Source organism: Coloeus monedula (genome assembly GCF_965178545.1).
Source record: "Coloeus monedula genome assembly, chromosome: 10".
In the NCBI taxonomy this organism is placed as follows: domain Eukaryota; kingdom Metazoa; phylum Chordata; class Aves; order Passeriformes; family Corvidae; genus Coloeus; species Coloeus monedula.
Window position 1 is genome coordinate 3,445,295 of NC_138790.1, and position 13,291 is coordinate 3,458,585.

Here is a 13,291-nt window from a genome sequence, read left to right on the forward strand (position 1 = left end):
GTAATTAATAATTTTTGTAAGAGTGCAAAACATTTTTCTTCCATAAAGTCTGCATCTGCACAGGCTGTACAATAGAAACATCTCATGTTCCAATGGTTTCAGCCTCAGTTTTCAGACATTCACATCAGTAAATGCTTCAGTCCCTGAGAAACACAGCATTTTATAGGAAACAGCACTTCAAGTATCCACATTTTACCTGTTACAACCAAAGATGATAAAGCTCATATTCTTCCCAAGTATGAATATTCTATAAGAATGTATTGAATTTATTGAGTATTCAATACAAATATTCTATTCCTCTAGATGAGGAAAATGTGTAAATTTGAAAAATATCACGTACTGATTTACAGGCAGTGAAAGAGCTTCACAGACCAGAGACTTCATTTGGAAATGAACAAAAAAGAGAAACTATATGTACAAAAATAATTACCAAGAATGTTGGGATGGGAGGGAAAACATCAGGGCCGTACAGGAACCTCTTCTCTAAACCTCTAAGTTGTTAACATGGAAATAACGAGTTACATTTTTAACATGATGGCAAAGTTCATTTTTCTTCGTTTCAGGATAAAAAAAAAGTGCTAACCCCCAGCTAAGCACCATGAAACAAGGGAGTTTTCAGCACTGACAGGGCTAAAGGCAGGAGCCATAGTCCCTCCTTTCTGAAGCAGAAGCAGTAGGGTGGGCAGAGGTTTGTGTGTTTTGTGTCATCCCAAAGAAAAAAAATAAAGTATGTAAGTGTCTTCTGGTATATTTTCTCATTTTTTTGGTGAATTTTAAAGGATAAAATAATGCTCTTTAAATTCAGCTGCTGTCACAGACTCATGAAAGACTTCTACAGGCACCAAATTTACACTGGACCTGCTGTGGTGACACTGGTTGGAAAACTGTGTTCAGACAATGGTCTGATTCTGCCTTTAGACAGCACAGGCCTGACAAAAAGTCATCACCTGGGGTTTGTGCTTGACAGGAACTGAAAGGGGCATGTACAGAATTTACACTGTAGCTATAAAATCCAACAATAAAAATATGAACTGCTGAAACCTGAAGAGCTGAAACCTGCAGGATTGCTATACAAAATCTTCTACTGACATGACCAAAAAACCAATCCCTCCCCAAACCCTTACTAGAAACCCCTAAACATGTAATTTTTTCCTAGACGTGTCCAGTATGGAAGATTTAGACTTGGCCCTCACACTGACTTGTTAAAACTCTTCCAGACTGCAGGCAGTCTGGAAATACTTAAAGACCTGTGTACTCCAGCACACCACCAGGTCATAATTACACTGCTTAACTTCTCCATGAATCAAAGTTAAATAATTTTAATGCTCTAAATTTATTTTGGAGAAACACTACCTTTTTTTTTTTTTTTATGGTTGCAGAGAAGCAGGAAGTTTGTGCATTTCTCCCATCATATCTTGAAATATCGTTTTAAATTAGAAACTTATATTCAACTGCAATGTAGGTGATAAACACAAGAAAGCTCACAAATATATACCACAAACATCATATTTGCATTGAGTAATTTTGTAAGAATGTTGGGAAAATAAGCAAAGTAAAAGACCTGGCTTAATACCCATTAAAAAAACCTCCAAAAATCCCCAAAAATACTTTCCTAGTGATGGAATGTTGACTTGAGTCCAGAACAAATCCATCCTCTGACTAGGTAAGAGCCAGCTATCACAGCGATTCTGCTGTTCCTGACCAAAGCCTTGCTGGAGTTCCAGGATTTCCCATATATTTAGCAGATGCTTACTTAAAATAAATTTTATGCAACTTCTTCCATTTATGGAAGTGTTTAACCAAAGCAACAGTTTTTAGCACTCAGTAAATAACTCTCCTTAGCAGAAACCTTTATTACAAACAAACCATGCTTTGCCAAGTGGGGAACACAGAGCCCCAACTCTGCATTTTCATATTTTTGTTTCAAAATTCATTCCAGGCCTCAAACTGGGCTTGAAACTGGGAAATATGCAGAGCTCAGAAAGAGGTATTTTACTAAAAGCTGGAAATGGCCTTATGTATCCCAGCAAACCTCTGCTTCCAGTGTACAGGTGGTGCAGGTAACAGTGATACCTTATGTGGAGATTAACCCTTACAATTATCTATAATGTTAGGTATTCATGTCACAAGCCTTTGCTTTACACTTCTGCTACTGAAAAGGAAGACAAGTGATTTGTACAAGTTTACAGAAGAAAAAGGTCAAATTCAGAACACAAAACAAACTAAAGTCTATTGTTTTTAAAAACAATCACAGAGGGGGCCTTTTTAAACAATAACTACTGCTATATTCATATTACAGAGAAGCAAAATGGAGCAAAACCTGACATTATGAATTTTAAAATAGTTAAGTTTTAAAACCCATTATCATACTAAAGGTGCACAAGGAAGGAAGAATGATCTAAAATACCTCACTATTTCATTTTTTAGTATCTGTAAAAGCCCTTAAGATAGCAGTATTCATTGAAAATAACCAGCCACCTGCCAAAAGCACCCTACTGAATTCCAAACAGTGTCAGTGGCAAGGGCAGACAAAGACAGCCCTCCACAAACACGGTAATTATTCTCAAAGAAAAATGAGTCTCCCTGGGACAGCAATAAGAAACACCTCTGCTGGTTTAAGTTATATAGTTGGGGAACCAACACCCATTTGTGTAACTTGGATGTTTTTGAAATCTCAGCAACAGCAGCACATTAACAGCCTTCTGGAGGGAATTATTGATTTGCAAGGAAAAAATATTCAAATAAGCCCACGACTTGTAGGCTACTCTGCTTCAATCTGAAAAGGAATCCCTGAGCTAAAGCTCCTTTGAATATTCAGTTCCTCATTGTGATTGGTACTGGACTACACACGAAGTACTCTACATTTCTAAAGCTTTGACTGAAACTATTGAGTGCAGGTCTAAAAGAGACAATTCTGGTTAAAAAACACCACACTTTTTTTTTTTAAATTAAGTAGATTTTTTTCCAAAGTTCCCTTTCAAAATTCACCTAGCACTGAAGACAATTGAGACAAAGCACAGAACTGGTGCTATCCAGCTAGAAGCTTATGAGAGGCAATAACCACCAAGAGCTCTGGGAGATGTGTAGTAGAGCAGAAAATGGAATGGGTAAACAGGCTGCAGCTGGTGCCAAACCAGACTTCCCAAAGCCTGACTTGACTCCCGTGGAATCAACTGGTGTGTCTATAAGCAGCACTGCCCAGTATTCCAGGCCAGCTATGTGTGATATCTTGCTGAGCTGGTGAACCCTCCTGGAGCTGATGCTGAGGCAGCAGGGCATGGGGACAGCTCCCTGCTGTCAGTACACATCCAAGGCCTGCTCAGCACTTCCAGCTCAGTGCTCACCCCACTCAGCCTGGGTCAGTCCTACACAAACCCATCCCATAACTGTGCTTCCTCTCCTGCTCCTCAGTAAATGGCGCGCTGAGGAGTTAACACTGGACAACGCTGTCTCTGAACTTGTGCTCTGGGAAGTAGAGGTGGCTAGAGGCAGGAAACAGGACAGCTGTGTCCCTCCGTGCTCCTCTGCTCTTAGAGTGAACTCTTAAGTGCAACCAGACCTAAGCTGATTCCAGGTGTGTCAGCATCTATGATAAATTCATCCCATAGTTCAGATTAACTACTCTGGACAACTGAGAGTTGGCAGAACCTTGCTTTAATTAATACATATGAGTTTTCTTATGTTCAGTTTCTTTAAATTCAACTTTTATTAGTGCTAGTAGTGCTTGTCTGCTCCCCAGGAAATACCCCACTTAAGAAAGTTCAGTGTCTTTAAATTAAAAAAAGGCAAAAAAAAAAAAAAGGCAAAAAAAAAAAAAGGAGTTTCTCTTAAGGTTACACATTTTCATAGCAGACTGGTTTCTGTACTAGTATTCCCAATAATCCCTTTTCCACAGTTACCTTCCATAGAATCATGAATAGATTGGCTTGGAAGTGACCTTAAAGATCACCTATTTCCAATCCCCTGCCATGGGCAGGGACACCTTCTGCTGTTTCCAAGCTACATAACCCTTTTTATTATCACTTCAGTTTTCCTGAGGTCTCAGTCCTCCAAGGAATACCCAACCTCCATTCTCTCAGCTCCTGCTGTGCATTCCTACTGCACAAGTTATCATTCCCACATTCTTAAAACTCCCCTTGTTACGAAGACCACCACATACCTGATTGAATGGGGGACGAGGCCCGTCACCCAACAGAGGTGTTTTCTGCTGCTGGAAGGGCAGAGGGCCCTGGGAAGGGTGCGGCCCCCTCGAAGGGTTCGGCTGTCCCTGAGGTCCTTGCATGTTTCCTTGAGGCCCCACCAAAGAGCCTTGTGGAGGTCCCTGCTGGCCCTGTGGACCAGGTGGCCCACGCATTTCTTGTGGCGGTCCCAGCATTGTACCTTGAGGCGGGGGTCCCTGAAGGCCCCGCATCTCCTGGGGGCCATGTCCTAGTAAACCACTTTGCATATGAGGACCTCTCATTTCTTGTGGATGACCCATCATCATCCCTTGTGGATTAGGTCCCTGGTTATCTCTGGGTCCTGGTGGACCCTGCATCCCTCTTGGATTAAGTCCCATCAAAGGCCCTTGAGATATAGGGCCCTGCATCCCTTGAGATCCCGGAGCTCCTTGCATGCCATGAGGAAGAGGTCCTTGCATTCCTCGTGGACCAGGTGGCCCCTGCATTCCTTGACCTCCAGGGGGACCCTGAGGACCCAAGTGACCTTGTGGGCCAGGTGGGCCCTGTGGTCCTAAATGAGTCTGAGACCCAGGCAGGCCCTGCGGTCCCAAGTGTCCCTGTGGGCCAGCATTACCCTGTGGACCTGGGGGCCCCATTGGCCCATGAGGGCCCGGATGTCTCTGCATTCCTTGATGTCCGTGTAAATCCTGAGGCCGTGGCATTCCTTGTGGGGGCCCTTGGGGGCCTGGAGGTCCTTGTGGTCCCATGAACCCTTGTGGACCTCCAGCTCCTTGGTGTAATGGACCTTGAGGTCCTATTTGTCCTTGGGGTCCTGGAGGTCTGAACTGTCCTTGTGGACCAGGAGGTCCCATCTGAGGCATATTCATTGGCATCTGCTGAGGTGGAAGGGGCTGCTGAAACCCTTGAGGCATCTGTGACATTGGGCCTTGCCCTGGGAAAGGCTGAGGTCCATGGAGAGATCCTCCTGGGGGTGGTGGCTGCACTTGCTCAGCTTGCTTTTGTGCAAGTCTCTCAATCTTCAATTGCTGTCCGAAAAAGAAACCCAGAAAATTGACTAAGCACAGAAGTATGTTACAACTAAAAATCAGAAGCACTCATCCCATTTCACAGGAGTTTAAGAATTCTTTCCTTGTAATTAACAGAAATAACTAACTAAAGACAAATTACTAACCAAAGAGACCCACAGATCAGTACTGGCAAACTGAGATGTGGGGGCCTCACTGAGGGTTTCACACCATCACGCATTAAGTGCAATATTCTGTCAATTAGATGTCTTTTTGTAAAAAGGTGAAAACAGCCAAACAGGTGAAAGTGCCACAGGAAGCTGCTCACTTTAAAGCAAACTTGTTAATAACTGTGTTTCCACACATACCTCCAAGAGTTGTGGGTTTGTGTACTGAAGTGCTGCCATTTCCTGCTCAATCTCTGCCTGTGATTTCTTTTTCTCCTCCAGCTTAATATCCTCCTTTCTATCATTCAATGGCTCAGGTGGGGGAGGCAAAGGAACTTTATTTTGCATCCATGCCTATAAAGATTAGGAAACACAAGATTAATTCTGTAGAACAACACATTTGCAACACATTGCAGCAATGAGAAAGGATATGCTGAAACATTTTGTAGTATGGATACTTGAAAGTAAAAACAATGCTGAGTAAAACTTCCATATTTTATAACTTCTTCCCAGGTACAGATATAAGACAGAAGGTATTTAACAAAATATTTTATGTTTAAATAGTAATTAAACTAGCTACTGTGATAAGTTGCACTGGGTGTTGATACAGAAGAGCTGATACCGAATAACCAAAACATTTCAAAAGACACACACTTCTTGAAGTTGGGAAAATAACAGGTTGTTCTGTTCACTTTGTATCATGTACTTACCTGCTGAAACTGTGCTGGTATTGGTTTTGCATAGGGAACTTTTTTCTGTGGCACTTTCTTTTGGTCCTTTTGCATTACTTCCTCCATTCCCCAATCCAGTCCTGGGATTGTCATTTCAATGTCATTGGACTCATCTTTCCCTTTGGCACCAGGGAAACAAACAGTCAGAGCAATGCTGGCTTACAGAAAGACCCTTTATTTTTTTCACAGAGATTTTCAGCTCATCCTTCTTTACATTGCAAATATGAACAACACAGAACTTTAGAAAAGAGCATCTATGCTCCCAAAGAATAGGAAAAGAATGAAAAAGAAGTCACACAGTATCTGGACTGCTCAGGAGAATGCTTCCCCATAGCTATTACTTACCCATCTGCTCCTGCTCCATGGCTATTTTCAATTGTTCAGGTATTCCCATCCCAGGAATAACTGCCAGGCTGTTGGGCTCCAGATCATCTAGAGAAAAAAAAAATATTTATACTTGGAAAATTTTTCTTTACGTTACCATTTTAGCCCTTCGGATTCTCACATGCTTTTACCATTAGTATCACATTCCAGTAGTAAATACATATTTTACAACTGGTAGGTCACAATTTAGTTTCATACATGAATTACAGGGTATTAAAAGAGCTGCAAGTTCAGATTCATAAATCAACCCCAGAAGGTCAGAAACTATGTCCTTTCAGGAACGTTACATTAGGGTAGAAGCTGAGAAAAAGAAATAATAACCCATAACCAGTCCCATTTTTGTTATAACAAATCTATATATTTTAAAACTTAAATTGTATTTAAGTCCTGCATTTTCATTTCCTGACCCCCCCCCACCCCCCCAAAAAAAAAAAAAAAAAAAGGGCAAATAATCAAAAATCTGAAGAAACAGATGCAACTACAGGTGGCTGAGGCACACCACTGAGCTGGGCATTCCTGAGCAGCCTAAAATTTTTGAGCTAAATCCTTATGAGGGGAGTAAAGTTTAAAGCTTTTAGTAGAATTCAATAATTTGAAAGCTTTTCCTGTTGCAGTTCAGCACTGTGGGAAGCCTTGAAGACAGATGACGTTTTCAGGATGAAAAGTAAACTGGAGATATTTGCCAGAGGGAGAGCCAAACCTCCTTCCTGTGATTGACAGAGCAGGTCTTACCTCCTGGAGCTGTGGAAACAGAATAAAACCCATTGTTGGAATCATGATTGCTGACAATGTGGAAAGTAAAATCATCCTTAGAAAAAGATATTTTTGCCCCAGTGGTCAGCAATGCTATAATTCTGCTTCCTCACCTTACCCAGAAGCGTCACCTAATGACCTAGGCCTGTTCTTGACCCCAATTGTCTTCCTTCCATATTGAGGAAAGTGCCTTACCATATTCCACACCATCCTCTGACATCCCAGGCAGCAGGTTCAAGTTGTAACGATCTCGCATTTTATCTCCAGGCCGATTTCTAGTCCAAAACTTGCTGTCAAAAGGAAGTTATATGATCTCATTAAGGGTCAAGAGCATTAACAACTTTTAATCTAATTAGTTCTTTGGTTTTTAGTATAGTATCTTGATTATATAAGGATTCAACTCTTACTAAATTGAGTTCAGCTCTAGATGTGAACACAGGATATGAGCTTCAAGCCAAAAATAAAAACCCCAACGAGTACTGTAATGAATTGCATAGTTACAAGTTAGAAGGTACTTCAAAGTGTAACGTGTGTAAGTACAAGGCATCAACATCAGATCCTGAAAAAAAAATTTCTAGTCCATTCCAAAACCTTCTTGCTCAAGTATATTTTTCATATACACTAAATATGCACATGGCCCCCCAACAATTTACTGCATTTATAAAATGCACTATGGTTATAGCAAGTCCAACCTAAAAACGCAACCTACAGCCTCTGAACATGTCTGCAATGTCAAAAGACATTACCAGTAGATGATCTGCAGGAAAAACTACTGTGGAGGTAAGAGTATTTCTTCAGCAAGAAACTACAACAATTCCTTCTTTAAACATTTCTTCAGTGGATTTAAAAGCTCCCACAAACCAAAATTGTAATATTTTTTAAGGCTTCCTTAGAGCAAGGACAAGAAGTTAGACTCCACCTTGCAATATAAAATGTCAGTACAACCTAGTGCCTCCTAATAACGTAAGTTGTGTCTCTGCTTTGGCCACTGGTTGTGTAACAGAACCATCCCAATCTATTCACTGATGCCAAGCACTGTTCTAGTTTCTAAAAGTACATACATTTCCTTAGACCTTCTCTTTAAATACTTGGAATTACCTGGTGTGATCATTTGAGCCTGAACAGAGAATGTGTCCGAGGGGATGCCATGCCAGACTCCAGATCATTCCTTCGTGGGCCATTTCCATTCCACCAACCTCCTTCTCAACCCTGATGCATTAAAAAAAGAGAAAATCAATCAAACACAGCTGAATATCTCCTACAGCTACAATAGAAAACTTTTGCTCTTCAGTTGTTGTTCATCCTCTATCCCGTCTTGTCAAACTTAAGCCTCTGTCACTTTTCTGCTGGGTGAACTGATTGTTCCCAGTGGTTTTAATAGGCAGTTCCGTAATGAAGGGATTTTTAATTGTACATTTAAAACCAAATAATTACAGCACCTCAGAACAAGCTTTAAGAAACTAGGAGTTTCAACCATTCATTACCATCTCAACACATGGCTGGGTTTGTGCAAGCAATTGTATCCTTTGAAGCACATTTCTACAGGAAAACTTCTTCATAAATGAAGCGTATTAACAAATTCCTCATGTACAGAGAAAAACTATTATCATAAATATGCAGGCTAAATATGGATTCAAAGGGGAAAAGAGGTATTTTGTGTTCAGTCTAACAACTTGCACAACTGACCAACATCTTTCCAGTGTGCTGATGAAAATGCCACATACCCAACATGCCAGAACAACAAGGACCCATCAGATCCTCCACTGGCAAACAGCCCTTCGTGAACAGGATGCCAGGCCACAGCTGAAACACACAGTAAGCCACAATCAGAAGGTGTAATACCAGGATTTCTAATTAATGGAAATAATTTTAATTTTTAATCCAAGCTTAATAATAACAATCTACATAATAAAACAAATTCTGACCTGTGGCCTCTTTCTTATGACCCCTGAAGACCTGAAGTTCTTCTTTCAGGTTACGGATGTCAAAGAGCTTACAGAGATGGTCACGAGAAGCTGTCAGCAGCCAGTTACCATTGAGATTCAGTTTCACCTCCATCACTGTGTTTTTATGAGCATGTCTGCAAGCAGAGAGAAACAGATTGTTTGTCCTGAAACTGATTTCTCAGACACAGATAAAAATCTGCCAGTCACAAATATTCAGGTAAATAACAAGGCAGTATCCAGCTACTAAAGCAGAACACCGGGGCTTTCTGTGCAAAGGCCCTATGCTTTGACCTTGGTCTTTTACTTCAGAGCAACTGGTAGCACTTGCTGAGACAGTATCCAGTTACTGGGCATGTTTCTACTGCCCCATAAGAAAGTTTTCATCAGCCAGATGAAACACCTCATTTGTTTTTCCATATCTCAGTCTGAATGAGAACTGTGTGACTAGACTGTCTGTGAAAAAGGACAAAGTAAATTTAAATAACAAATATTAAATTCTCAATTTTCCAGGTACAGATTTGTCTTCATATAACTTCTGGATTTTCTTGCACAGCTAAAGCACTAGCTTTATGTTTGAAGCAACTGTGTATGGCCAAAAAGTTGTGACGAAAGGAGGTAAGAAAGGAATTAAGAAAAAATTGTTTTATAAAGTTAGCTTATATTTGAGCAAATCAAAAGTCTTACAGTGTGGCAAGGCTCTGGCCAGTCTTTGGATCCCAGAACTTGATGGGCTGTTGGCTATCTTTACTTCCTGAAACAACTAATCCCTTTGTTGGATGCCAGTCAACACATTTCACATCTGCTCCATGTCCTGTTAAGAAGATAAAAATCGTCCATTCTGAGATTTCACAGACACTGAAAAGACACTGAAAAATTACAGGGTGCACACCTTATAACTAATGTAAAACTGAATGAAAAACATCACAGAGCACAGGTTACAAAACAAACTAAATAAAATCTCTTCCAAGTCATTTAGCTTGCCTTCCTTCCCACTAATTAATAGGAGCATTTTCTCCTCAGATTATGCCCTCAAATCAAGCTCACTGGAAAAATTATCTAAGAAGTTTCTGTTTAAATTGATACTTTTCTTTAGGCTTTGGCCCTATACAATTTCACAGTATTTTAAATGTAACTCTGATGAAGCATTTATATGGAGGTGGTGAGGTAAAATGACTCTGTTACACTTCACTCTCAGTGAAAAACTGTAGAAATATAAAGCAAATTCCTATTTGTTCTTATCTTATCAGTACTATCCTTTTGCTGTCCTGTCAGAAAATAAGCAAAGAAATTAAATAATGGATCTGAAAACTAAATTAGCATATGATGAAAAGAAATCTTATGAGATGTGATCTCTTATCAGTTTACAGGGACTCAGGTTTTTCCAATGCTTAAGAATTAGCAGAGAAAAACCCTTGTGATATAATTTCCTTTTAAATTGACTGACCTTGAGAGAGAATCAGTGCTGTTCAGATGAGCTAAAATCCATTAAAAAAAAAAAAAAAAAACACAACAAAAAAGCCTGTTCCTGCTGCATGACAAAATGAGGTTTCTGAGGTTAACTATAGGAATTCAGAGAAGAAATAACAAACAATAATTTCTTTCTCCAATCTCTCTCCACACCAGCCCACTTCAAGGGCGGGCCAACAGTAATAGTCCATCCCAGAAAATGAGGCAGCATGCAGTAAGTGGAGAAAAAAGCAATTTGAGAAAGGAGGCTCTGCCTGCAACACAAAGGCACTGAAGTCATAAATGGCATGGAAGAATGGGAGCATACTCCACGAAAGACTAAGGACTCCCATCAATTCAGACAGCTCCCACACAGACTGCTTTGCTACACAGTGGAACATGTAAGTTTAAGCAGCACAAGCTGTCTTAATAAAGATCTCACTTTGACAAGACATTAAAAATAAGTATCAGCTGAAATTTTCCTGAGGCCACAGAAAAATCAAATTAGAATTGAAGCCTTTATGAGCCCTGAAATCACAAGCCAACGATTAAAAGGATAAAAGCAGTTACTGTTTATTGAGAGATCCCTCAGGTGCACTTACGGCAAAATGCACAGCAGAATGCACACAGGGCCACAACACTTCTATACGTGCAGCAAATTGGCACAGTTGACAAGAATCCCCAATTAGAAGTACTGTTAATGAAGTAATTCTCCCCTTTCTCCTACCCCCCCAATGTTTATGTCTACATACATGGCAAAGTAGAAGAATGGCCTCGGTTCACTGAAGAAGCGAGATAGGAACAGGATTCCAGGAATGTGTCTGTCTAACAAAGTACTGGAAGAGTACTGAGTGCTAGCTAAGAAAGGAGTAAGCAATATACTTGTATCTTAAAACAGAAGCAAACTGATAACACATGGAATACACTCTCAAGTGAGTGCAACTTTCCTCCTCTCTGGAGGAAAGAACAGACAGGGAAGAGGTTCTTGACCAAAGAAGATATGAATCCAGCCTTGGTAAGTATATGGGAACAACTTTAACAACTGACTGACAATACAGATGAAGGAACCCAGCTCCTCCCCAGCCACAGCAGGCAGAATTGTCTTTGGAATATGCAGGGCTTCAGAGAAGAGCAATATCCTCAAGTTGCCAAGACTGCCAATGTGCTCTGGTGGTCTGGGCTACCAGCAGAGAGGCACTCTTGAGGTGCTGCATTTCCTTTTTCTCTGACTTTTCTAATGCAGAAAGAAGTGACAGGCACTGTCTGCATTTGTTCTAAGTCTCTCGACTGAAACATGAAGCTGAATGCTGAACAAATCTTGCTTCCCAGTGTTTATTTGGAAGGAACAGTTCAGCCAGGAGTAAGGGAGAAAGTGCTCCTCCTCCACAGTGGAGGGGAATCCACGCTTGCAAATTTACAGCTAAGGATATTCTGTGGGTAGTTGCTATCATGCAGTCCCCAGGGAAAGACAGGACATTTTAAGTCAAGGGCAAAACCAGGCCCTTACAGAAAAACACTCCATTAAAGTTAATACTTGGTTGAACTGTATGAAAATGTGTTCAGACAAGAATACTTGAGTACCATCGTAGGTATGAAATAAACAAAGCCCAGGAAAACTGTAACAACCCCTACCCACAGGGACTGGAGTGACATTGGCATTGCTGCTCCTGAAATACAGACAATTAGCAATGGAAAAGCACAGGGAGATGTAGGGCTAACTCTGCTTGACAGAAAAGATTGCATCCACAAAACAAGTGATGCTGGTGAAAGGCCATGCCTGGGTGATAGCTCATCCTGTGCAAGGCCCTGGTTTAGGCTCTTCTTGAGTTAAGCCCGCCCAAATACAAATATGTACCCTGAGAAAAGTAAGGCTTAGAATGGGCAATCTTAAACAGAACAATTGAAGCATCAACCCTTCCAAAGTCTTCAAAAAGGAGAGACAGTGACACACAGCACCAGGCTGATGGGCTTTTGAGAGCCAAGTTTGATAGTCACTACCCATTAGGCCCAGAGCACAGAGCTGAGAAGCAGGAGAAGATGCCAGGACACTCAGAACTTGTAATCAGAGCAGATAAATCACTCTGTACTTATCAAAAGGCTTCTGGCTATCAGCACATTAGTATTGTCCATGGGGATCAGAAGAAACTTATATTATTGAAAAACACAATCATTATAATCTTTGTATGATTAAATGGCTAACTGGCAGTTCCTGCAGAGAGCGTTCTTTCAACCAAGGCACTCTGGATTATGGCAGCAGAGGGGAAAACTGGGACCCTCCTTTGTAATCTAGCCAGTGATGCATCCTGCCCTCAGCAGAGCCATCTCAGCCAAAGCTCTGCAGAAATGGGATCATCACACACTTAGCTTTAGGTTCCTAATGCAATGAAGCATTCTCAAGAGAAAATAAATTTTTCCCTACAACAAATATGCTTTAAATGAACTATTTCTAAGGGACGAACTAACTCAGAACATTTACGTAACCAAAATAACTGAATAGCATCATCTAATCAGACCTTTCTTAATTTCTTTTAAAATGGAAGCAATTGACGTTGTATATTGCTTTTCCTTCTTTCTGCTGGTAGACGCACACACTATTATCTGTAATGAGACACATGATGCAGAAAATACATTTAAAATAACATTCCAGGAAAAAGCCACCTCACAGATTTTATTTCACAG

General features: G+C 40.7%; 1 protein-coding gene across 2 annotated transcripts in view; it reads right to left on the reverse strand.

Annotated features, from left to right (window-relative positions):
- WDR33 (WD repeat domain 33) overlaps window positions 1-13,291 on the reverse strand; it is a 69,005-nt gene that overhangs the window by 8,961 nt on the left and 46,753 nt on the right. The window contains exons 8-16 of one of the 2 annotated variants that reach the window (XM_082288333.1): window positions 9,851-9,977; window positions 9,146-9,300; window positions 8,945-9,023; window positions 8,319-8,429; window positions 7,416-7,510; window positions 6,429-6,515; window positions 6,063-6,202; window positions 5,554-5,706; window positions 4,160-5,206 (exon numbers count right to left, since the gene is read on the reverse strand). In XM_082288333.1, the coding sequence (XP_082144459.1) occupies window positions 4,160-5,206; window positions 5,554-5,706; window positions 6,063-6,202; window positions 6,429-6,515; window positions 7,416-7,510; window positions 8,319-8,429; window positions 8,945-9,023; window positions 9,146-9,300; window positions 9,851-9,977 (1,994 nt within the window). Of the gene's footprint in view, window positions 1-4,159; window positions 5,207-5,553; window positions 5,707-6,062; window positions 6,203-6,428; window positions 6,516-7,111; window positions 7,209-7,415; window positions 7,511-8,318; window positions 8,430-8,944; window positions 9,024-9,145; window positions 9,301-9,850; window positions 9,978-13,291 lie in introns of those variants that run through there. The other variant, XM_082288332.1, reaches the window with a different exon arrangement.